General features: G+C 47.1%; 1 protein-coding gene across 3 annotated transcripts in view; it reads left to right on the top strand.

The window, feature by feature from the left end:
* LOC307214995 (secreted frizzled-related protein 2-like) overlaps window positions 1-21730 on the top strand; it is a 187868-nt gene extending 166138 nt beyond the window's left edge. The window contains exons 1-4 of one of the 3 annotated variants that reach the window (XM_079974118.1): window positions 342-382; window positions 16842-17356; window positions 18711-18788; window positions 21190-21730. In XM_079974118.1, coding sequence (XP_079830244.1) covers window positions 16849-17356; window positions 18711-18788; window positions 21190-21500 — 897 coding nt within the window. In that variant the 5' untranslated portion in view covers window positions 342-382; window positions 16842-16848 and the 3' untranslated portion in view covers window positions 21501-21730. Of the gene's footprint in view, window positions 1-341; window positions 383-12229; window positions 12524-16841; window positions 17357-18710; window positions 18789-21189 lie in introns of those variants that run through there. The other 2 variants (XM_079974117.1, XM_079974119.1) reach the window with 2 other exon arrangements.
* Window positions 21731-25512: the final 3782 nt, after the last annotated feature.

Raw genomic sequence — 25512 nt, 5'->3', positions numbered from 1 at the left:
TCAAGGCCCTAATTGTAATAATAATAATAATAATAATAATAATAATAATAATAAACATTAATGTCAAGGCCTTAATCGTATTGATAATAAAAATAGGATTAAGCATTAATGTCAATGCCTTAATTGTAATAAGAATAAACATTAATGTCAAGGCCTTAATTGTTACTTAACAAGGAAAGTAGACTTTTTATCAAGAGGAATAATATCCTTCCCTTAATTGTCCCTTACTTAAAACAGCTCTTAGGAATGGAGAGTAAATTCACTGTCAAGTAATTCCAGAGCCTCCACTGCTTCTTCCTGAAACGCCACCCTCTGCACAGTCCCGCAGGGCCATGCCCCAAGGAGCTTACAATTCAGGCTGTGGGAAGAATAAGAAATGGAAGTAAGGGCAGTGAGAGGAGGGGAAAGGCTGGGCCTTAATAACCGTGGAGTGGGAAGGGACCCCAGGGGTCCTCTAGTCCACCCCATCCCCACAAGGCAGGCCTCTCAGCTAAAGCGTCCCGGACAGCAGGCCACCCAGCCTCTCCTTAAAAACCTCCCAAGGAAGGAGAGTCCACCGACTCCTGAGGGAGACTGCAGGATGGAAGTGTTTAAAGTCCATGATTCTTTGAGTGCCCTTAAAAAGTTGCGCTGTGGGTTAAAGCCTCAGTGCCTAGGACTTGCCGATCGAAAGGTCGGCGGTTCGAATCCCTGCGGCGGGGTGCGCTCCCGCTGCTCGGTCCCAGCGCCTGCCAACCTAGCAGTTCGAAAGCACCTCCGGGTGCAAGTAGATAAATAGGGACCGCTTACCAGCGGGAAGGTAAACGGCGTTTCCGTGTGCGGCTCTGGCTCGCCAGAGCAGCGATGTCACGCTGGCCACGTGACCCGGAAGTGTCTCCGGACAGCGCTGGCCCCTGGCCTCTTAAGTGAGATGGGCGCACAACCCCAGAGTCTGTCAAGACTGGCCCGTACGGGCAGGGGTACCTTTACCTTTACCTTTACCTAAAAAGTTATACAGTACACCCGTGTCAACCTATTAGATGAAAAATATCTCAACTATTATCACATTGAACAAAACCACTTTTAGGGGGATATACCATATTTTTCTGTGTATAAGACTAGTTTTTTTTCCCTAAAAAATAATGTCCAAAATTAGGGGGCGTCTTATACACGGAGTGCTGAGGGTGGATTTTCTTAAATCTGACTCCCCCAAAATAGGGGGTATCTTATAGATGGAAAAATATGGTAAATAAATTGTCTTCTTTGGCTGATTCAGACACAGAAATTGTTGAATAGTGGGTAGACGTAGCAGACGACGCAGCGATTTCTCCAAAGCAGCTCTTTATTTGTAAGCTGGAACAGAACTGATCAGCAAACATCTGAGCCGGCCTGCTTTTATAGGCAGCCAGCTGTCAACATTGTAGCAACAACAACCCAGGGTTTCTCACCTAAAGTAACTGACGTGGACCTGAGTGAAAACTACATACACAATACACCTTTTGGCCAGGGTGAGAACTTCAATACATAACATGCCTCCCCTCCAAGATAAGGCATAAGTTACAATCATAGTGGTTCCATTACATACAGCTTTACATGTGCAATTTGTCCAGTGAACATAGTCTCTTAAATACGCTTGGCACTTGGAAACCCTGCTGGATCACCGAGGGCCAGTACCAGAGTCTGGGTGGCCTTGCGGATTTCCTGGGCGGAGAGTTAAGCAGCTTCTGAGGCCATGGCCTCCTTAATGACTTTCTGTAGCGTGAGGTCTGGCTTGGCAAGGAGACGCCGTTGCAGATGGATGTCCCGGACCCCGCAGACAATTCGATCCATCAGGGATCGTCTAAGTCTCGGAACTCGCAGTGCATTGCAGCCTCTCGCAGGGAGGTGGTGTAGTTGTTGATTGACTCCCCCTCTGCCTGGTTCCGGTGGTAGAACGCATGGTGGGCAGCAATCTTGGACGGCTTTGGCGCGTAGTGTTTGCAGAGCTTCTCTTGGATCGTGTCCCATGGCGTTGTCTGGACTGCTAAAGGCGCAACCAATGCTCGGGCCATCGCGAACACCTCAGGGCCACAAGGCTAAGGAAGAGGCCCTGCTTCTGCTCTACAGACCCTCTTGTCAGCTCATTTGCTTGGAGGTAGCAGTCGAACCGAGCAAGGTAGGAGTCCCATGATTCAGAGGCTGGGGCAAACGGCAGTAGAGGCACGAGTGAAGCCATGGTTCCGATGCTGGCATGGAGGTGATGGATGGAACACCATGCTCTAGCCAGAACGGTCAGCTCTGAATTGGTTCTGCTCCATGATTTCGCTCAGTGTTTCAGCTCCGTGATTCAGCTCATTTCAGAGGGTGGCCACGTCTGGCTGTGTTCCAATGTCCATCGATCCCATCCTCGTCACCAGTGTTGAATAGTGGGTAGGCATAGCAGACGACGCAGCGATTTCTCCAAAGCATCTCTTTATTTGTAAGCCGGAACAGAACTGAACAGCAAACAGCTCAGCCAGCCTGCTTTTATAGGCAGCCGGCTGTCAACATTGTAGCAACAACAACCCAGGGTTTCCCGCCTAAAATAACTGACGTGGACCTGAGTGAAAACTACATACACGATACTCCTTTTGGCCAGGGTGAGAACTTCAATACATAACAGAAATAACTGCTGCTATCTGGCTATGGCAGAATTCACATAACACCTTTGTTCTAGGGAGGAAAGTTGGTGGGATAATAGATGATGAGCTTGCTATCTAGGGCTGTGACAGGTGTCGTCTGCCCAGAGGCAACAGCACAGGCGTATTCAAGGCAAATCTAAAACACCAACAATTGGGAAACACTGGCCTGCGAGCGCTCCAGTTGGAGAACAGCCTTTACCAAAGGTGTCATGGATTTTGAAGACACTAGAACTCAGGACGCAAGGGAGAAACACGCTAAGAGGAAGGCACGCTTGGTAAATCCACACCGTGATCAACTCCCGCCTGGAAACCTATGTCCCCACTGTGGAAGGACATGTGGATCCAGAATTGGCCTCCATAGTCACTTATGGACTCACTGTTAAGACCATGTTCATGAAAGATGCTATGAGAAAAAAAACTGCTCCTTTCCCCATATGGGGTACCCAAGAGCCCATATAGAGTCCTTTTGTAGGTTCTCTATCAGTAGGAGAAAATAACAGAGACCAACCAGAGAATATTGAGAAGCAAAGCAGCTAGTAAGCCTAATCTTTATTGAAGCTGTTGCAACAGGGAGCTTCCGCACACACACAGGAGGTGGGAAGGAACCCCAAACAAAGGTGTGCCTGCCCTTATATAGACTTTTTAAATTGCCCACCCTCAAATTCCAGACCACCCCCAGAAACATCATACATATATCACAGAAAGGGTGTATCCCAGGACCACCTCCCCCAATACATCATACATACATCACAGGGGGCGATCTAAAACAGAATCCTGAGTGTGTTGTTTATCTCCTGTCTGCCATTTTGTTGTTGTTTAGTCGTTTAGTCGTGTCCGACTCTTCGTGCCCCCCTGGACCAGAGCACGCCAGGCACTCCTGTCTTCCACTGCCTCCCGCAGTTTGGTCGAACTCATGCTGGTAGCTTCGAGAACACTGTCCAACCATCTCGTCCTCTGTCGTCCCCTTCTCCTTGTGCCCTCCATCTTTCCCAACATCAGGGTCTTTTCCAGGGAGTCTTCTCTTCTCATGAGGTGGCCAAAGTCTTGGAGCCTCAGCTTCAGGATCTGTCCTTCCAGTGAGCACTCAGGGCTGATTTCCTTAAGAATGGAGAGGTTTGATCTTCTTGCAGTCCATGGGACTCTCAAGAGTCTCCTCCAGCACCATAAAGTCTGCCATTTACCTGATTGCATTATCTGGGTTATGGCCACTTTTTTTGTTATTGTTGTTTAGTCCTTTAGTCGTGTCCGACTCTTCGTGACCCCATGGACCAGAGCACGCCAGGCACTCCTGTCTTCCACTGCCTCCCGCAGTTTGATCAAACTCATGCTTTTGTTACTACTACTTAATTCTTGAATCCAGGTCAAAGGTAAAGGTAAAGGTACCCCTGCCTGTCCGGGCCAGTCGTGACCAACTCTAGGGTTGCGCGCTCATCTCGCTCAAGAGGCCGGGAGCCGGTGCCGTCCAAAGACACTTCCAGGTTACGTGGCCAGTGTGACAAAGCTGCAGCTGGCGAGCCAGCACCAGCACCGCACACGGAAACGCCGTTTACCTTCCCGCTATAAAGCAGTACCTATTTATCTACTTGCACTTAGGTGTGCTTTCGAACTGCTAGGTGGGCAGGAGCTGGGACCGAGCGATGGGAGCTCACCCCGCCGCGGGGATTCGAACTGCTGACCTTACGATCAGCAAGTCCTAGGCACTGAGGTTTTACCCACAGCGCCACCCGCGTCCCATGGACCAGAGCACGCCAGGCACTCCTGTCTTCCACTGCCTCCCGCAGTTTGATCAAACTCATGTTTTTGTTATTATAACTACTTAATTCCTGAATCCAGGTCAAAGGCTCACCCAATTCACACCTTAAACGTGCTCTTAAGGCAGAATTTGTGAGCACAGAGACACGGGGAGATTTCCCATTTCCTTTGACCTTGCAGAGAAATATTTGAGGTCATTTTGGGAGAGAGAAAATGGTTTCAGTACTTTTCTGTGGGTTTCAGACATGTGGTTTACATATTTGTATGTGTTTGCTTGGTACATTTATGAACATCTATTTTATACGTATAAGACCTTAAAATTCTTATAACAAAGTCAATCTTACTCGGCTACAAGTTATCGTCAAAGAAGAAGAAGAATTGGGAGACAAGAGTGTGGCTGCTGATAGCCCTGATACAATCGTCCACTAAGCGGCAGCATTGCAAGAAACAAAACATAAGCCAGGGGTCAGCAACCTTTTTCAGCCGTGGGCCGGTCCACCAGCCCTCAGATCACAAATTCCTATGCCCCACAAATAACCCAGAGATGCATTTTAAATAAAAGGACACATTCTACTCATGTAAAAACACACTTATTCCCGGACCACCCACAGCCCGGATTTAGAAGGTGACTGGTCTGCATCTGGCCCCCGCGGGGGCCTTAGGTTGCCTACCCCTGACATAAGCTCTTGGTCCATCAGGAAAATAATAAATCCAGGGATCCTCGATGCCTGTAAAACCAACTGTAAAATCTCTTAGCACAAAGCAAAAGATGACTTAACAGCAGGCAAGCTTTCCAGAACTCTTCCTCTTGGCTGGAAGTTAAAAGCAAAAAAGGGAGGTCATGGTGCTTTGTGGTCTGTGTTCAGTCACATACTTAGATGACAAAGCATCTAGTGGCACTTTAAGCACTTACAGATTTATTGTTACAGGGGTTGTTGTTGTTTTTTTGGGGGGGGGTCACCTGGATCCCTTCCAGGCCTCTGATCCTGCATCCAGCAAGGGCTAGAACTGAGTAGGAAAGGCAGCGGAGCCTGCCAAACCAGTTCCTTTGTTAAGGGCTTTGGCTGGCCAGCTTAATGGAGTCATCCGCATCTCAAAGAATGTGCCAGGTTTCAAGAGCTGCAACTCTAGTGATGGAGCTCTCTGGGAAAGCGGGGTGGATAGGCATTTTTCCTTCCCTTGGCTGGTAGATTGTTATGTACTAAGTTGAATAGGATCCAAACTGCAGCAGTCTGATTGGTCCTAGAACAATAGGATCCAAACTGCAGCAGTCTGATTGGTCCTAGAACAATAGGATTCAGAATGCAGCAGTCTGATTGGTCCTAGAACAATGCAGCAGTATGATTGGTTGGCAGGAACCACCCAATCATGCTCCAGATATAAGTGAATCCACAACCTGATTGGCTTACAGTAGAATTCCAGAATTAGCCAATCATGTGCAGCCCATTGTGTAAATAATGTATATAAAGCAGATACTTTGAGGGGACTTGCATTCATTCCTCCGCACCACTATGAGCTGAATAAAGAGCATGAAATCACTTTGCGACTCTGAGTATATTTCACTGGCGAAGAGGATGGGATCCCGCTGAGCTGACTGCCATACACAGCATAGATGGAAGAAGGATAGCTGGGGTTATTGTGTGAGAGAACGGAAAAAGACTGGATGATGAAGGCTGGAAGCTGCAGGACACAACAAGATGTCTTGCGGTGTTGTAAACAAAAATCTGCCCTTTTTTCCCTTATGGTGTACCCAAGAGCCCATACAGAGTCCTTATGTAGGTTCCCTATTGGTAGGAGAAAATAACAGAGGCCAACCAGAGAATATTGAGAAGCAAAGCAGCTAGTAAGCCTGATCTTTATTGATCTGTTGCAACAGGGTCCTCACTCACCGCAGACAGGAGGGAGGGGGAACCCAGAACAATGGCAAGCAAGGCCTTATATAGACATTTTAAATTCCCTGCCCAGGAGCTCAAGACCACCCCTCCATACATCATACATACATCACAGAAGGGGTGTAACCTAAGACCCCCCCCCCAGATACATCATACCTATATCACAGAAAAGGCGGTCTGCAGCAGAAATCTGAGTGATTTGTTTTTCTCATCTGACAGGTTACTGGTTTAATGGCCACTTGATTGGATTGCCTGGCTAGTCTTTTGTAATGATAACTACTTAGTTCCTGAGCCAGGTCACAGGCTCACACCCTATTCATATCTTAAATGTGCCCTTAAGACAGGATTTGTGAAGGAAAAGACAATGGGGAGGTTTCCCACTTTGACCTTGCAGAGAAATAATTGAAGTCAATTTGTTCAGCACTTTTTTTCTGTGGGGTTTTCAGACATGTGGTTTATATATTTATGTACATGTTTGCTTGGTACTTTTATGAACATTTATTACATATCTAAGACCTTAAAATTCTTATCACAGCGCTGTGGTAGAATTTGGAAAACCAAGGGGGAACCTTTGGGAGTGCTAGCTCCGTGAGCCCCTCCATCCTATGCTCAGGTTGCATATATGTGTCAGTTAAACCACATATCCTAAAGATACAAGGAGGTCTCCACTAACCTCTTCCAAAGGAAACCGAACCCTGGAGTGCCTTCCCCCTTGGAGACTGGGATGGCTGTGTGACGTTATAGCACAAGCTTTTGTGGACTACAGTCCATGTCAGATGTGCTTCAATAGTCCACAGAGGTGTTTGCCACCAAAAGAACATAAGGAGAGCCTGCTGGATCAGGCCAGTGGCCCACCTAGTCCAGCATCCTGTTCTCACAGTCGCCAACCAAATGCCTCAATTTGAGAGCCAGTGTGGTGTAGAGGTTAAGAGCGGTAGTCTCGTAATCTGGGGAACCGGGTTCGCGTCTCCGCTCCTCCACATGCAGCTGCTGGGTGACCTTGGGCCAGTCCCACTTCTCTGAAGTCTCTCAGCCCCACTCACCTCACAGAGTGTTTGTTGTGGGGGAGGAAGGGAAAGGAGAATGTTAGCCGCTTTGAGACTCCTTAAAGGGAGTGAAAGGCGGGATATCAAATCCAAACTCTTCTTCTTCTTCTTCTCAATGAGAAGCCTGCAAGCAGGATCCGAGCACGAGAGCAATACTCTCCACTCCTGTGGTTTCCTATAAGCATTTATGCACCACCATCTCATAAAACATCAGAGCAATGTACAGCACTGTGTACACGATGCCAACGAAAAACCATTAAAAACAGTACAGTGGTACCTCAGTTTACATACACTTCAGGTTACATACGCTTCAGGTTACAGACTCCGCTAACCCAGAAATAGTGCTTCAGGTTAAGAACTTTGCTTCAGGATGAGAACAGAAATCGTGCTCTGGCAGCGCTGAGGCAGCAGGAGGCCCCATTAGCTAAAGTGGTGCTTCAGGTTAAGAACAGTTTCAGGTTAAGTACGGACCTCCGGAACGAATTAAGTACTTAACTTGAGGTACCACTGTACAGAATGTTTATGAAAATGCCTGGCTAGAGATGTGTCAAAAGCCCCCTTGTTGTCTTGGATGCTTAGAAGGAGAGAGCTGCCTCCAGCTCTGGAAATGCTTGGGATGGAATGTGGGAGGGGGCAGCAGCCTTGAGAGATTGCTCTCGGCCAGGTGATGTTTGGGTTTCAGGTTGCGCCAGCCTCCCCCCAGGAAGAAATGCCCCAGTGAGATCATCCAGCCAAGCTTCAGGACAGAGCAAAGCAGACCCTCCAAGTCAGGGGTCAGCAAACTTTTTCAGCTGTGGGCCGATCCACTGTCCCTCAGACCTTGTGGGGGGGGATTTTTTTGGGGGGGGGGATGAACAAATTCCTATGCCCCACAAATGCCCCACAAATAACCCAGAGATGAATTTTAAATTCTACTCATGTAAAAACACGCTGATTCCTGGACCATCCGTGGGACAGATTTAGAAGGCGATTGGGCCGGATCCGACCCCTGGGCTTTAGGTTGCCTACCCATGCTCCAAGCGTCCCTATTTTCCAGGCACAGTCCTCGTTTTGCAGAAGCCGTCCCACTTTCTTATTGATCCTGGAATATTCATTCATTTTATAAACAAACAAACAAACTGCCCTATACCCAGAGGTCTCAGGATGGTTCACTTTTCCTTAGGACATCCCTGTTTTCATCAGAGAAATGTTGGCAGGTATAAAGGTATAAAGACTGGACAGTTAAGTCCAGTCGCAAACGACTCTGGGGTTGTGGCGCTCATCTCGCTTTACTGGTCGAGAGAGCTGGTGTTTGTCCGCAGAGAGTTTTTCTGGGTCATGTGGCCAGCATGACTAAGCCGCTTCTGGTGAACCAGAGCAGCGCACGGAAATGCCGTTTACCTTCCCACCGGAGCGGTACCTATTTATCTACTTGCACTTTGACGTGCTTTCAAACTGCTAGGTTGGCAGGAGCTGGGACTGAGCAACGGGAGCTCACCCCATCGCGGGGATTCGAACTGTCAACCTTCCGATTGGCAAGTCCTAGGCTCAGTGGTTTTTAGACCACAGCGCCATCCACGTCGCCAAGGAGATAAGTAACTACAGAACCTTTAGAAGACACCTGAAGGCAGCCCTGCAAGTTTTTAAAATGTTTAATGTGTGACATATACATAATAAACTTACGGTTATGGTTAAATAGGACGTCCCTATTTTCATCATGAAGGGCTTCAATCAGAGAAATGAACATAGCCACCAGAAGTGCTCAACCAAGTCCCAGAGCTTTATCTCCAAACCAGACTGGAGAGAAAACCCCTCTGCCTGTTCTCTTGAGTTCTTCTGTAGATCCCCTTGGGGGTCTTTCTTTTCTCTGGTAAGATCAGGAATAAAGCCACCAACTTGTGCATCTTCAATTTTATGGAGGTGGACGTATTGGGGGGGAAATACTTTGGCAATCCCACCTGCCATTGCACCCAACGTGTTTTGACTGTATGTGATTTTGGTTTGGGCACTGTCTCTGGAACAGTGATACCTTGGTTCTCAAACATAATCCGTTCTGGAAGTCTGTTGCAAAACCAAAGCGTTCCAAAACCAGGGCGCGCTTTCCCATAGATAGTAATGCAAAACGGATTAATCCGTTCCAGACTTTTAAAAACAACTCCTAAAACAGCAATTTAACATGTATTTTACTATCTAACGAGAGCATTGATCCATAAAATGAAAGCAATAATCAATGTTCTATATACTATAAAATAAATAAGACAGTATTGTAGATGATAAAGATTAAAATTATTTTTTTTCCCTTACCTACACTGATGATAGTCATTCTTTGGGTTGGGGGCTTTTATCCATTTCCGCAGTCACACAATCAATCAGTAGCTGAACTGGGTTCCACAGTCACAAAGGCAAACTAACCGAAAAAGCCTCAAAAACAAAAGCACCAAACATAACCCGTTCCGGAAGTCCGTTTGACTTCCGAAATGTTCGAAAATCAAGGCGCAGCTTCTGATTGGTGCAGGCGCCCTGGAAACAATAGCCGACAGCCACATCGGATGTTCAGCTTCCAAGAAACATTCCAAAACCAGAACACTTCTGGGTTTTCGGTGTTTGGGAACCAAGGTGTTTGAGAACCAAGGTACCACTGTATATAGTTTGGAAAAGGACAGCAGTATTCTTCGATGTTGACTCAAGATGATGAACCGAAACATGACAAGTATCACCTCTTTTTCTCCACGAATGAATCCCTTTGTCCTTTAATCTTTATGTACACAGGTTCATCAGCCCTTATTCCAATTAAGTGACCTTCCCTCTCCACTGCACGTTGTTCTCACATTTTTAAGCATTACCCTAAGTACACAAGAAGAGCCTATCTAGTTCAGTATCCTGCTTTCACCGTGGCCAGCCTGATGCCTGTGGAAAACATCCAAGCAAGACTCCAGCGCAAGGTTATTCTCCCCACCTGCGATATTCCCCATCTGCAAATGATATTCAGAGACATACTGCCTCTGGCCACAAAGCCATTGTGGCTGCTAGTGTGATAGGAATTTTGAGGTCTTAGATATACGTTAAATGTTCATAAGTGTACCAACCAAGCATGTACATAGATCAGCACAGAAAGACCGACCCGAAACCATTTTTTATTCCCAAACTGAGCAAATGTTTTCTCTGCAAGGTCAAAGGAAAATGGAAAAGCCTCTCCATTGTCTTTTCCTTCACAAATCCTGTCTTAAGGGCACATTTAAGATATGAATAGGTGTGAGCATGTGACTGGCTCAGGAACTAAGTATTTATCATTACAAAAGACTGGCCTGGCTCCCCAGGCAATCCAATCAAGTGACCAGTAAACAGGTAACCTGGCAGACAGGAGGTAAATAAAGCACTCAGATTTCTGCTGTAGACCACCTTTTCTGTGATGTAGGTATGATGTATCTGGGAGGGTGGTCTTGAGCTACACCCCTTCTGTGATGTATGTATGATTTATCTGGAGGGATGGTCTTGAGCTCCAGAGCAGGGAATTTAAAATGTCTATATAAGGCCTTGCGCGCCAATGTTCTGGGTTCCTCCTCCCTCCTGCGTGTGGTGAGTGAGGACCCTGTTGCAACAGAAAAATAAAGATCAGGCTTACTAGCTGCTTTACTTCTCAGTATTCTCTGGTTGGCCTCTGTTATTTTCTCCTACCAATAGGGAACCTATATAAGGACTCTATATGGGATCTTGGATACCCCATAAGGGAAAAAGGGCAGATTTTTGTTTACAACACTAGCCATTGGCTGCCTTCGCCATGAACCTGCTTAGTCCTCTTTTAAAGCCATCCAGGTTGGTGGCCATCACTGTTTCCTGTGGCAGAGAGTTCCACAGTTTAACCCTGTGCTGCATGAAGAAGTCCCTTTTTTAATCTGTCCTGGATTTCCCAACATTCAGCTTCACCGAATGTTATGAGAGAGGGGGAATAACTTTATTCTGTCCACTTCCTCCATGCCTGGCACAACTGCATAAACCTTTGCTATAGTCTCACGCTCGCCTTTCCTCTAGACTACAAAGTCTCAAAGCAGACTTTTTTTCACAGGAGAGTCCCTCTTTCCTGCTAATCATTTTGGTCACCGCTTTCTGAACCTTTTCCAACTCTACAATAGTATTTTAGAGGCAAAGCAACCAGAACTGTACACAGTACTCAAAATGTGGTCGCACAATAGACTCGCATAATGGCACTGTGATATCGGCCGTTTTAATTGTCTTTCCTAATTATCCCTAGCATGGAATTTGCCTGTTTCACTGGGTTGACATCTTCACTGAGCTCACTGCTGTGAACCCAAGCTCCTGGTCCTGGTCCATCACCACCAGTTCAGGCCCCGTGAGTCAATAAGTCAAATTAGGAATTTATTTATTTTTTTGCACCCACGCACATCATTTTAAACTTGTTTGCACTGAATTGCATTTGCCATTTGACCACCTCCAACAGAGAGCTCCTTTTGGAGCCCTTCTGGGCCTCGCTGTTATTCATGCAGATGTTGGGACTTCCCTCCGGGGTAGATTTCGCTAATTGACTTCTGCACCTTGGCAAGAGGAAAGAGGAAAAAAACAGTGATTGTAAGGCGGAGGTCCTAGACATGCTCAACGGGGAGGAAGCCCCACTGAAGTGGGATACATGTCAGACTAAGTATGCAGACGAAATGTGCTCGGGGCAAGAGGAGGCAGCTTTGGAGAAGCGAATTCCTCCTTATCTGGGCTTTTAAGGAAATGCATTGCTGTTTGGGGTCTCCCTCCCTCTCTTCTCTTGAAGTTTTCAACCTCTTTTTCCCCTGATGGCTGGGAGAGATAGTGGCTTTTGCTCTGAAGTGGGGGTTTTTTTGTTGTTGTTTTTTTGCTTTCCAAGGCAGAAACCATTTAGCATGGCATATGTGCCTTAGCCAAAACTAGGAGGAGAAGGAGGGGGACCTCAGTTTGGGTGGGTGGGGGGAACAAACAGCCTCCAGTTTATTGTTCTGGAGAGAGAACTAAGGTATAATTACAGGGTGGTGTGGGTTCCACCCCCCCCTCCGCCTTTTACAGCCCTTTTGTGAGCCCCACCGGATTCCCTGCAGTTAAATTTCCCCGTCTTGCTCATTCAAGACCAAACGCATCCCTGGCTGCTGCTGCTGCTGCTGCAGCCTCGCCTCTCCAGAGGACCAGAAAACATCCTGGATTCAGGAGGGTTTCCTGCCTAGCTAGACCCAGCCAGGTAAAACCTTAACTTGGGGAGGCTCTTCTCAAAGGGGGTGAAAGTCAGACGGAGGGCAAACCCCAGACTGGAGGGGAAGCTTGCGAGCTTGGAACCAGGTGCAAATTGCGGAGCTGCAGAAAAGGAGTTTGTGGCTCAGAGACAGGGCAGCTGCTTGGCTTGCAGAAGGAGGAGGCAGGTTCGCACCCCAACCCACCCCACGCATCTCCAGGTAGGGCTGGGAAGGCTCCCTCTCCACAAAGCCCCGGGGGGGGGGGACACACTGCCAGGCTGGGTGGGCAATTCGGAGCCGAATGGACCGACGTGCCAGTGCCTTCCTTCAAGAGTTTGGGTGTAATCTTTGACACCTCCCTTTCTATGGAGGCGCAGATTGCAGCTATACAAAGGGGGCATTTTCCCATCTCCGCCAAGCTAAGCAGTTGGTCCCTTACTTCAGTGGCGTAGCGTGGGTTGTCAGCACCCGGGGCAAGGCAAGTAATTTGCGCCCCCTAACCCGTGGATTTGCGCCCCCTAACCCGTGGATTTGTCCTAACCCCAGATGTTGCGCCCGGTGCGGCCGGGCCCCCCTGCACCCCCCACGCTACGCCACTGCCTTACCTTTCCCGCCCTGACCTGGCCACTGTGATCCACGCGACGGTCACCTCCAGGCTTGACTATTGTAACTCGCTCTACGCGGGGCTGCCCTTGAGACTGACCCAGAAACTCCAGCGGGTGCCGAATGTCGCAGCGAGGCTCCTTACGGGGTCTTTGCTGCAGGATCACATTCACCCAGTGCTATACCAGCTACACTGGCTCCCGGTGGAGTACAGGATCAGGTTCAAGGTGCTGGTTTTAACCTTTCAAGCCCTATACGGCCTAGGACCCTCGTACCTACGGGACTGCCTCTCCTGGTATGCCCAACAGAGGACCTTACGGTCTACAAATAACAACACCCTGAAGATCCCAGTGCCCAGGGAGTTTAGACTGGCCTTGACCGGAGCCAGGGCCTTTTTGGTTGTGGCCCCGGCCTGGTAGAACGCTCCCTCACAAGAGACCAGGGCCCTGCAAGATTTGACATCTTTTTGCAGGGCCTGCAAGACAGAACTGTTCCGCCAGGCCTTTGGCCAGGGTTCAGCCTGACTCATTTTCTGTTTGTATGAACAAGTACGAAGGAGGTTTCCCAGCCCGTTCACTGGTCCTGACGAGTATTAACCGCTTTCTGTTGTTAGCCGCTCTGAGCCCGGCTTTGGCTGGGGAGGGCGGGATATAAATAAATTTATTATTATTATTATTATTATTATTATTATTATTATTATTATTATTATTATTTCAATTTAAACTTGAGGATGGCCATTTGTCCAGTCTAATTTTGATTTATTTGAAATACTTTTGGGATGCATTTTAATCAATTGTTTGTTTTTATTTATATTGTGTTTTTATATGATGTTAGCTGCTCTGAGCCCAGCCTTGGCAGGGGAGGGCGGGATACAAATTATTATTATTATTATTATTATTATTAAGGGGAATGTTGGGCTAAGGGAACCCTATGTTATGGTTCTCTTATGGGGCAACACATAGAATTTCAGAGTTGGAAGGGGACCCTGAGGATCATCCAGTCCAGCCCTCAGCAATGCAGAAATATGCAGCTGTCCCATATGGGGATCGAACCTGCAACCTTTGGCATTATCAGCACCAGGCTCTAACCAACTGGCCAGAGCAGGCTTCCTCAACCTTCGCCCTCCAGATGTTTTTGGCCTACAACTCCCATGACCCCTAGCTAGCAGGACCAGTGGTCAGGGATGATGGGAATTGTAGTCTCAAAACATCTGGAGGGCCGAGGTTGAGGAAGCCTGGGCCAGAGGAAGGAAGAAAAGGTAACAAGCCTGGAAAACAATGCATGAAATATCCACTGTATGCCAAATATTTAGCTCTCCCCGCCTTCTAGTAGTACATTGTCCTCTCCCAGTTGCATTTCTGCCTGACTCCACTCCCCTGCTTTGCTGAACCCTCTTTGTCTCCTTCCTGTTCCTTCTTTCTCCCTAGAATAGCACACAGACGCCAGTTGTCCCCTGCTTCTTGAACCCAAGCCCTTTTCTGTAAGCTCCGTGGCAGCAGAGACCTGGCTATATTTGCCTATGTGGAAACCTAATCAGGCATCTTCGGATGTGGGTTGGTGACAGTTGCACCAACGCTCCTTCCCTGCTCCTCCTTGCTTTTTTTTTTTTTTTTTTAAATCATTTTTCATTTTCATTCATTACATACATCTCATATTCATAACATTTACTATGCATTCCTTCCTTCCTCCCCTCCTGGGCTTCCCCCAACTTCCGCTTCTGGTTTGTTTCACCCACTTTGCTCCCTCCTAAAAGAAAATAACGCAGGTGGCGCTGTGGGTTAAAGCCTCAGTGCCTAGGACTTGCCGATCGAAAGGTCGGCGGTTCGAATCCCTGCGGCGGGGTGCGCTCCCGCTGCTCGGTCCCAGCGCCTGCCAACCTAGCAGTTCGAAAGCACCTCCGGGTGCAAGTAGATAAATAGGGACCGCTTACCAGCGGGAAGGTAAACGGCGTTTCCGTGTGCGGCTCTGGCTCGCCAGGGCAGCGATGTCACGCTGGCCACGTGACCCGGAAGTGTCTCCGGACAGCGCTGGCCCCTGGCCTCTTAAGTGAGATGGGCGCACAACCCCAGAGTCTGTCAAGACTGGCCCGTACGGGCAGGGGTACCTTTACCTTAAAAGAAAATAATACTAACAACATATTTATACAATAACATCTAACCTAAAAACATAAAGATGAAAATAAGCACACCATATTATTTCTCTATCTTCTACACATTTTCTAAGACTAATGTGAAAGTTTATTTAAATCCTGCCATCAAGTCTATAGACTTTCTTTGTTTCTGCAAGTATAATATAAATGGTTCCCATTCTTTTTCAACGTCTCTGTTGCCTTTTTCTCTTAGTCTGTCTGCCATTTTTGCCAGTTCTGCATAGTTCATCAACTTCTCTTGCCATTGTTCTTTAGTTGGTATTTCTCCAGTCTTCCAATTTTGTGCAATCAACATTCTCGCAGCTGTAGTGGCATACATAAATAAAGTCCTCTTTTCTTTCAGTATATCTTGGCCTAAGATACCTAGTAGAAAGGCTTCTGGTTTTTTTTACAAACGTTATTTTCAACATTTTCTTCAACTCCTTATATATCATTTCCCAATAAGCTTTTACCTTTTTGCAATCCCACCACATATGATAAAACGTACCTTCTGCTTCGCACCTCCAATACTCTTTCTTTTTTATACATTTTTGCCAATTAACTGGTGATATATACCATCTATACATCATTTTCATATAATTCTCTCTCAATAATATGCAGTCTGTAAATTTCAAGTTTACTTTCCACAACCCTGCTCCTCCTTGCTTAGCCCCCAAACCTCTATCCCATCCCTGCTTCGATCACACCCCCAGAGCCGTTTAATAGAAAACGGCAGGTGTAATCTTCTCATAATACTAATTATTATGAATGGTCTCTTGGGAAAAGCTTTGGAGAAATGACTTAAAGTTTATGGCTTGCTATATTTTAAAAGAAAATTCTATGGTGTTCTACCGATGGTACGTTACACCAAGCAAACTGGCGAAAATGTATAAAACCAGCTCAAATCTTTGCTGGAGATGTAAAGAAACAGAGGGAACAATGTATCACATGTGGTAGAAATGTCATAAATATTTAAAAAAAACTTTTGGGAAATCATCTCTAATGAGCTTTCAAAAATGTTCAAATCAAAAAGCTGGGAGCCTTCTTTTTAGGTATTATTGCTACAGATATAGCGAAAGAATTAAGAAAGGTATTTATGTACGCAACTGCTGCGGCGAGAATGTTAATAGCTAGATGGTGGAAGGGAGATAAAATACCAACTAAATTGGAATGGCAGGCGAAGTTATTTGAATATGTAGACTTGGCAAAGATGACAGGGAAAATTAGGAATCAGACAAACCAAGAATTTAACAAAGAATGAGATTGATTCCAATTATATTTAAAAGAACATTGTTCTCAGATAAAATCTTTGACATGTTTTGAACAACTTCTGCAATGATATATTCTACCAAGAATGTGGACAATTGACAATAAGTTTAAAAAATGCAATTATGCAGTCAACAAGGTAATGATGGACCCCTATCGAGGATGACAGAAGTCCCGATATATGGAAGAATTTTATTTTATATGCGAGGTGATTTGTTTTACTATCTGTTCTTTTGTGGTGGAGGGAGCACTTCCTTCCTGGTTTTCGGTGTTTGAGTACCAAGGCGTTTGAGTACCAAGGTACCACTGTAGTTCTCTTTCCCCTCCAGGCTGCTGATGGAGGTCCCGATCCCGCTTGCTCTCCTCCTGGCCGCCTGGAGCTGCTCCTTCCCCTCCTCCTGCTCCTCCTCGCCCTCCTTCGCCTACCAGCTGGCCCAGCTGAGCAGCCGCCGCAGCAGCTGCAAGCCCGTGCCCAGCAGCATGAGCCTGTGCCACGGCGTGGGCTACAGCGAGATGCGCTTGCCCAACCTCCTGGGCCATGAGACCATGAAGGAGGCGCTGCAGCAGGCCGCCTCCTGGGTGCCCCTCCTCACCAAGCAGTGCCACCGAGACACCAAGAAGTTCCTCTGCTCTCTCTTCGCCCCCGTCTGCATCAGCGAGCTGGACGAGCCCATCTTCCCCTGCCGCTCCCTCTGCGAGGCCGTCCGGGACGGCTGCACCCCCGTCATGGCCGCCTTCGGCTTCCCCTGGCCCGAGATGCTCAACTGCAGCCGCTTCCCCCGGGGGAACGAGCTCTGCGTCCCGCCTGCCGGCCCGGCCGACAGAGTGCGGCTCCCAAAAGAAGGTAGGCGAGAGGTGAGCGGGCCGGGTGGCCGGGGCGGGAAAGCCCCCAGGGAGGACCAGGGCAAGGGGCACAAGCAGCCCAGCTCTTCCTTCCCTCTGAGCTGCCTTTCCCCCCTCACTGCTTCCCTCAGAGGGTCGGACAAGGACTTGGGAGACATGGGTTCGAATCACGTGTACCTACGAAGCACATACATAGATCAGCACAGGAAGACCAACCTGAAACCATTTTTTATTCCCAAACTGACCTCAATTATTTCTTTGCAAGGTCAAAGAAAAATGTAAAAGGCTCCCCGTTGTCTTTTCCTTCACAAATCCTGTCTTAAGGGTATGTCTGTGTATGAACAGGGTGAGCTGCTCCTTGAGTGTCAGGCGGGGCAGGTCCTTGTGTTCCCCACGGGACAAGTCTCCCAGGTGGAAGACAGGGGGCCAGGGGCCAGATCAGGACCTCCAGCTCAGAGACACCCCCCCTTGGGCACCTACAAAAGACTAGCCAGGCTCCCCAGGGTATCCAATCAAGTGAGCATTAACAGGTAAACCTGTCAGACGATATAAACAAGGCCCTCAGATTTCTGCTGTAGACCACCTTTTCTGTGATGTAGGTATGATGTATCTGGAGGGGTGGTCTTGAGCTACACCCCTTCTGTGATGTATGTATGATGTTTCTGCGGGTGGTCTTGAACTCTAGGGTGGGAAATTTAAAATGTCTATATAAGGGCGGACACACCTGGGTTCTGGGTTCCTCCTCCCTCCTGTCTGCGGTGAGTGAGGACCCTGTTGCAACAGATCAATAAAGATCAGGCTTACTAGCTGCTTTGCTTCTCAATATTCTCTGGTTGGCCTCTGTTATTTTCTTCTACCAATAGGGAACCTATGTAATAATTCTATATGGGCTCTTGGATACCCCATAAGGGAAAAAAGGGCAGATTTTTGTTTACAACAGCTCGCTTCTCTCAGCCCAATCTACCTTGCAGAGTTGTTGTTGGCATTTTAAACGAGGAGGGGGAAGAACTGTCTGTACCACCTTGAGCTTCTTGCAGAGGAATTTCGGCCATATTATTTCCTTGAGCAAGTGCAATAGACAAACCAGAAACGCAAGACATAAAATAAATCAGTGTGTCCGTGCGACCCAGTCAACTGGGTACCTGCCCCGACAGATATCAATATATGTATGCTGTGATTCAATTGGGAAAGGCAGCGTCCGTTTCTGAGCACCTCAATTGAAGAAGGAAGTTGAGAAGCTGGAAGGTGTGCAGAGAAGGGCGACCGAGATGGACCAAGCGCCCGGGATACATGCCTGATGAGGAACGGTTGAAGGAGCTGGGTATATTTAGGATATATCTCCTTTGCTCCTCCAGACACAGTGTGTGCTGCCTGTCTGCATACTGAGATTGGGGAGAAGGAATTCCTGGAGAACATCTGCAGCCAGGACTTTGGTGAGTCTCTCGTTCTGTGTGCTGGCCAGGGAAAAGTGGTGCTGCATGTCTGGGGGGGGGGAATTCACGTGAATGGAAAACCGCCCACAAGTGCAATGGCACTTCTCCTTCAACCCCCAAATTACTGGGGGATCCCCAGAAATGGTTTGGGAAGTGCCTGGGGAGAGAAGAAGGATAGGCCATTCATTCATTGCACTCACGAATGTTACTCAACTGGCACATTGACTCAGAATATGCTCCCATTACCAATTATTCCGCATCTTTTATTCCCCTTCCTTCCCTCCCCCTCCCCTTTTTATGAAGATTACCCGCTCTGGGATCCCACAGCTAATTCTCCCCTGGTTTCCTCGCTGGCCCAAATAGGACTAATTTAGCCAGCTAGCCCTGGTGATCATCTAATGTTTATTGGATGGATTTCCCCCCTAAATTTATTTTTGAATTCTGAATTTATTGTTAATCACATTTTATACTGTATTTTACACTGTTTTTTGTTGCAACAATTAAGTGTTTTAAATTTGTTGTTAGCCGCCCTGAGCCCAGTTTTCTGAACCGGGAAGGGCGGGGTATAAATAAAAATTTATTATTATTTATTATTATCTAATTTTTGAAGCCACATTCGCAAGACGTTCAGCAAAATCCATATCGGTTTTGTAGTTTCTTGGCTAGTGTGGCTTTTTGATGGTTCCCACTCCCACCCCCACCCCCGTCAAACCGATTGCAAAACTGGATACTGTACGGGGTAAGCCATAATGTGGACACCCCCTAACAGCCATTATGCTGGCGCATTTGACAGCTTCGTGAACATCGGGCGGGCGGGGAGAGGTTGCGGTGGAGGCCACCCCCAAAAGTCCTGCACATTTGGTGAAGACATACCCCACCCCTCCTTCTGATGTGAACCGCCCTGAGATCTTTAGAGGGCTGGTAGTATATAAATTTGAATGATAAATAAATAAATAACAGAAAACACCTCTCTGTGTAAATGCAGCTTGAAATGCAACAGTGGATGGAATGATATTGCCGTGTTTCAAGCCACGATTGTGAACGTAATCAGCATCTACAACCCTGCCTGCCTGCCCCAAATTAGCCGTGGTTCGTGCATTGGGGGGGGGGGGGGAGGTTGGACTAGATGACCTTTGGGTCCCTCCCAACCTTGTAATTCTATGAGGAGCAGTGCCGGATTTACGTATAAGCTAAACAAGCTATAGCTTAGGGCCCCACTCTCTTGGGGGCCCCCAAAAAATGTAAAGGGGGGAAAACCTGGATGTACCTTTCCAAAATATAAGATAAAAAACAAATAAAATAAAACCTACATACAGCAACAGTGTTTTGTGTTGTGTAGGCTCCTGTGATGTACCATATTTTTCGCTCCATAAGACGCACCAGACCACAAGACGCACCTAGTTTTTGGAGGAGGAAAACAAGAAAAAAAATATTCTGAATCTCAGAAGCCAGAACAGCAAGAGGGATCGCTGCGCAGTGAAAGCAGCAATCCCTCTTGCTGTTCTGGCTTCTGGGATAGCTGCACAGCCTGCATTCGCTCCATAAGACGCACACACATTTCCCCTTACTTTTTTAGGAGGGAAAAAGTGAGTCTTATAGAGCAAAAAATACGGTAAGTCATGGGCCCCGCCTGCTCGCCTACTCCCTAAAATATCCCTGGTTTGCTGATTTCTATATAAAGGGTGCCTACATTCTGCTATTTATCATTATTTGTAGTTTGCATCATATATTTACACCTATCATTATTTCACGTTATAGCAAATTTCTAGAGACTAGATTATGAGTCTTTACAAATTGTGTTTCTAAAGGAACGTTTGTTATCGCCAAATGCCAATGTGTTTGCATTATTAAGTTTGTTATGAATAAAAAATCATTTTAAGTTAGAGCTTAATTATTTCACTATTAATGTACTTCTTAACTGTATTTCAGTTCAACAATTACTTTGATAAAATGCATATTTTGTTATGTGCAAATGGCTTTAGATACCTATTGGGTCCATAAATTACCAGATAGCATATATTCAAAACAGTGACGGTTTGCTGTTGGCAAAGGACAGCTGGACATATAAAGGGCCCCATTACCTTCAGGAGCTTAGGGCATCATCAAACCGAAATCCAGCCCTGGTGAAGAGGCATACGGAGGTCGCGGTCGAGGGGTCCTAGCCAATGGCCACCAGAAATGGTACAGGCATAGCTGCCAACTTTTTCCCTTTTTTAAAGGGAAATTCCCTTATTCCAAATAGGATTCCTCGCAAGAAAAGGGAAAAATTGTCAACTATGGGTACAGGAATTTCAGGGGCAGCCCTTGACGGCAGGGAGCGAGGAGGGAAAAAACCCAACTTGCAGAGGAGCCTCCCCACTAACCCTGTCCCTTTCCCCTCGCTTCTCCCTGTCTCCCGCAGCCTTAAAAATGAGCATCAAATCTTCATCTGCCATCGACGGGGACCTCCAGGTGACCCCTGACCTCCGGGGGCGCACCCTTTACAGGCAGGACGGCTGGTCGGAGGAAGAGCTGAAGAAGCCGGTTCTGTGGCTGACCAACGGAGAGGCCTGCTCCTGCGAGGAAGTGACGGCGGCAGAGCCTGGGTCCGTGGTCCTTGCCATGGGGCACAGGGTAGCTGGCCGACTCGTCCTCTCCTGGGTCAGGAGGTGGCGGCGGGGGGAGAAGGAGCTGAAGAAGTTCACCAGGGCCGTGCGGAAAATGCAGTGTTAAGAGGCGGCAGCATTTCCTCCTCCCCTCCCCACCCGACCAGGTTCTGCGATTTATCTTCTGCTGCGGAATTCCTGCATCACGGGGGGGGGGGGGGGTTGGGATGGATGACCTTGTGGGGTCCCTTCCAACTTTGCACGTCTGTGATTCAAGCCAGACAATGCGTTTAGATTTAGCCGGGCTTCTGGCGTGCCCAACACTTCCTCCAGATGGTGTTAGGATATGGTATCTAATATTGGCCAGGGGTTGGGGAAGGTGGCCTTTGCTGGTCGCCAGAAACACAGAGGTGCCATGCGCTGATGCAACTTGGCAGAGGCGAGGCGTTGAATTTATGCTCAATTTCAGGCACAAAAGCAACTTCCTTTCCTATCCAAAAGGCCTCTCTTGCTAGCCAGTTTCCAGCTCTAGGGTGCCACCATTCCAAACTTCCATCCGGATTAGAATTTACCTCTGCGTGGAAACCGCAGTGATAAAGACATTTGTCCCTCCCAAGCCTCAAATTAGTAGACTACTGGGTGTGTGTGATATTTCCCCTGAAATCCAGCATTTTATACTGCGTGTTCACATTTCGTGACTTGTTTATCCACTAAAACGTTTGTTTCAACACCTGAATCAATAAATATACGGCTGTTTGTGAAAGCTCCTTCTTGGTTTCTAACGTTAAATAAATTGGAGTTCTTGTTATTAAATATACCAAGAAAAAAGCACACCAAGAACTCAGGCCACACGTAGTTGTTATCTCTGAGAAACGTAGAAAATGACAGGATATATTTATCCGAAAGTCTTCAAACTTACACAACCCTTTAAAAAATTAGCTGATGGAGGTGAATACATCGAAACAGGGCCCTGCCCTGGCTTCTGATCCATAATTGACTTCTGACTTCTCCTCAATGATTGAAACTAAGACCTTCACGTCAAATCTGACTATGGACTAACATGAATTTATCTCTACTCATAAACTCTTATCTCTAATTCTGTAACGAATTATTGTGTTATACATATCTTTATGAGTTTGAGTTTGTAATCTCTGTTTGTAATCTCTATTTGAGTTTGTAATCCTTGTCAGAATACATACTTTTGAATGGATTAGTTTTTGTTACAATTGATTATTAACTTAAATTGGCCTGAGTTCTTGGTGTGCTTTTTCCCCCCAAATTTTTTTATTGATTTTCCAGAATTTTTAAACAAACAAACATACATTTTAGCTGTACTTAATCCAATCTTAGTAACATTGTTAAGTGACTTCCTCAAATCCCCCTAGCTAAATTTCAGTGTATTTCATTGTAACAGTTTTCCAAAACCAATTTTCTCATAAAATTAATTTAATCACAACATCTTTCTTCCTTTTCATTTTTACTTTAAACATATTATTTTCTAACATCACATATTTAAATCCTAGGCCTGTCTGGTATTTGCAAGTTTTTCCAATTAAGTTATCTTAGCATATTTAACTAAATAGTCTTTGAATTTCTTCCATTCCTCCTGGTACTCCTCCTCCTCCTGGTCACGGGCTCTTCCGGTGAGGTCGGCTAGCTCCAAAAAGTCCATCATCTTCCTCTGCCATTCCTCCACTGTTGGAACTTCTTGTGTTTTCCAATTCTTAGCTAACAAAATTCTAGCTGCAGTTGTGGCATACAAAAACAATCTAACATCTTTCTTGGGTAGTTCCAGACCTGTTATTCCAAGAAGTAAGGCCTCTGGTTTCTTAATAAATGTATATTTCAACATTTTTTTCAATTCATTATACATCTTCTCCCAGAAGTCTTTCACCTTGGGGCAGGTCCACCACATGTGATAAATTTCCACTTGGTGTGCTTTTTTCTTGCTTCCTTCTTGGTTTCTGGCTGGGAGGGAAGCTCAAGTCGGACGGGGCCTCAGCAGAAAGGACTCAGACGTGTATTGAGAAAAAGGGGAGGAGCAGGCTCTGATTAGCTCGGTGATGAGGGGGAAAGGCACTCTGCACATACTCAGAGGCACATGTGTTCCACAAGTCAAATACTGTAAGTGTCTATCTCAGGTTAAGATCTTGGGCAGGGGCTGTTTATAAAGTACCTCTTCGTCCACAGAGCTCCTCTTACTTATTATTTGTTTATTCCATTTATATCCCACCTTTTCCTCCGAGGAGGTGCCACATGTTGTTCTCTCCCTGACACCTGATTCAATCCCTACGACAACTCTGTGAGGTCAATGAGGCTGAGAGAAGGCAGTGACTGGTGCCTGAAGCTCACCCATCAAGCTTCATGGCCGAGGGAGGGGACTTGAACCCGGGTCTCTCCCAGGTCCCAGCCTGACACTCTTATCCGCTACACTGCCAGCCTGGGTCTTTTAATGAATCTGAGACAGTGAGCCAGTCTGCAAACTGTTGGCATTTGCCACCACAGCATTGGTGGTGGTTCTTGAGCATGGGCAAAATGACGCAGCCGACAAATTTAATAAATAGCAACAACAGTAATGGTGCAAGCTGAATGGCGGGCGGGAGTTCAACAGGCTCAGCTTCTCCTTTCCTCACTGCGTTCTGTCTAAATGCACAGCCTGGGCTAATCTCTGCCTCAGAGCCGCTGAAAGGAAGCAGGTCAAGCCCAGACTTGCGGGTGGGATCAGGGGAGGAGAAACTGGCCCCTCTCAAAGGGAACCGAGACAACTGAGGTGAAATGAGATTTGTTCCAGCGTGTTCCCAGTTATGCTCTTTGGCGCTGAGGAATTTGGTTTTTGAAAATCTCCTAATCAAGAACATAGATGCAAAAAGGGCTCGCTCCATTGCTGGAACGCATTGGCATGCCTGGGAGTCATTTTGGACTCACAGCTGTCCAAAGAGGCGCAGGTCAATTCTGTGTCCAGGGCAGCTGTTTATCAGCTCCATCTGGTACGCAGGATGAGACCCTCCCTGCCTGCAGACTGTCTTGCCAGAGTGGTGCATGCTCTGGTTATCTCCCGCTTGGACTACTGCAATGCACTCTACGTGGGGCTACCTTTGAAGGTGACCCAGAAACTGCAATTAATCCAGAATGCAGCAGCTAGACCGGTGACTGGGAGTGGCTGCCGAGACCACATAACACTGGTCTTGAAAGACTAAACAACTAAACAACAACAACACATTTCTGAGCACAATTCAAAGTGTTGGTGTTGACCTTTAAAACCCTAAACTGCCTCAGTCCAGTATACCTGAAGGAGCATCTCCACCCCCATCGTTCTGCCCGGACACTGCGGTCCAGCTCCGAGGGCCTTCTGGCAGTTCCCTCCCTGCAAGAAGCCAAGTTACAGGGAACCAGGCAGAGGACCTTCTTAGTAGTGGCGCCCACCCTGTGAAACGCCCTCCCATCAGATGTCAAAGAAATAAACAACTACCTGACTTTTAGAAAACATCTGAAGGCAGCTCTGTTCAGGGAAGTTTTAAATGTGTGACATTTTAATGTATTTTTAAACTTTTGTTGGAAGCTGCCCAGAGTGGCTGGGGAAACCCAGCCAGATGGGCAGGGTACAAATAATAAATTATTATTATTATTATTATTATGGAGCCACCCTTCATGCAAAGGTTCATAGATATAGCTCCCCTCCTTTTATCCTCCCAGTAACCCTGCGAAGCCGCTTATTTCGCTTCTGCTGAGGCTTCAGGGGCCTCCACCTTTCCCTCGGAAGCGGAGCCCCCTCTGCCTTGCCACCTGTGCCAGGATGACGGCAGGTGCAAAGCGAAATCCAAGAGGCGGCTTAGGTGACACCATCCATCATTTATGGCTCAGAGCAGGAGGGATGCTGCTCCGCTCGGCCTCTCGCCCCAGACACCTAGGGGAGTCAAGAGGGTCTCCACATCCCGGCCTCCAGGTGAGACACAACTGAGCAGGTAAGAACTGCCTCCCTGCCCCCCCCCCCCCGTGTCCTCAGCATCCTGCGGAAGCGCTGCCTCTGTTATTTCAGGTGAGGCAGAGAGGAGAGGAAGCATTTTTATTCATTTGCTCCATCGCCTTTTTCTCCAAAGATGGCCTGCGTGATTCTCCCCCTCCTCATTTGATCCCCAAAA

The sequence above is a fragment of the Podarcis cretensis genome, assembly GCF_951804945.1.
Source record: "Podarcis cretensis genome assembly, chromosome: 4".
In the NCBI taxonomy this organism is placed as follows: domain Eukaryota; kingdom Metazoa; phylum Chordata; class Lepidosauria; order Squamata; family Lacertidae; genus Podarcis; species Podarcis cretensis.
The sequence above is the reverse complement of the archived record's forward strand: the minus strand, read 5'-3'. Positions and strand labels throughout refer to the sequence as shown.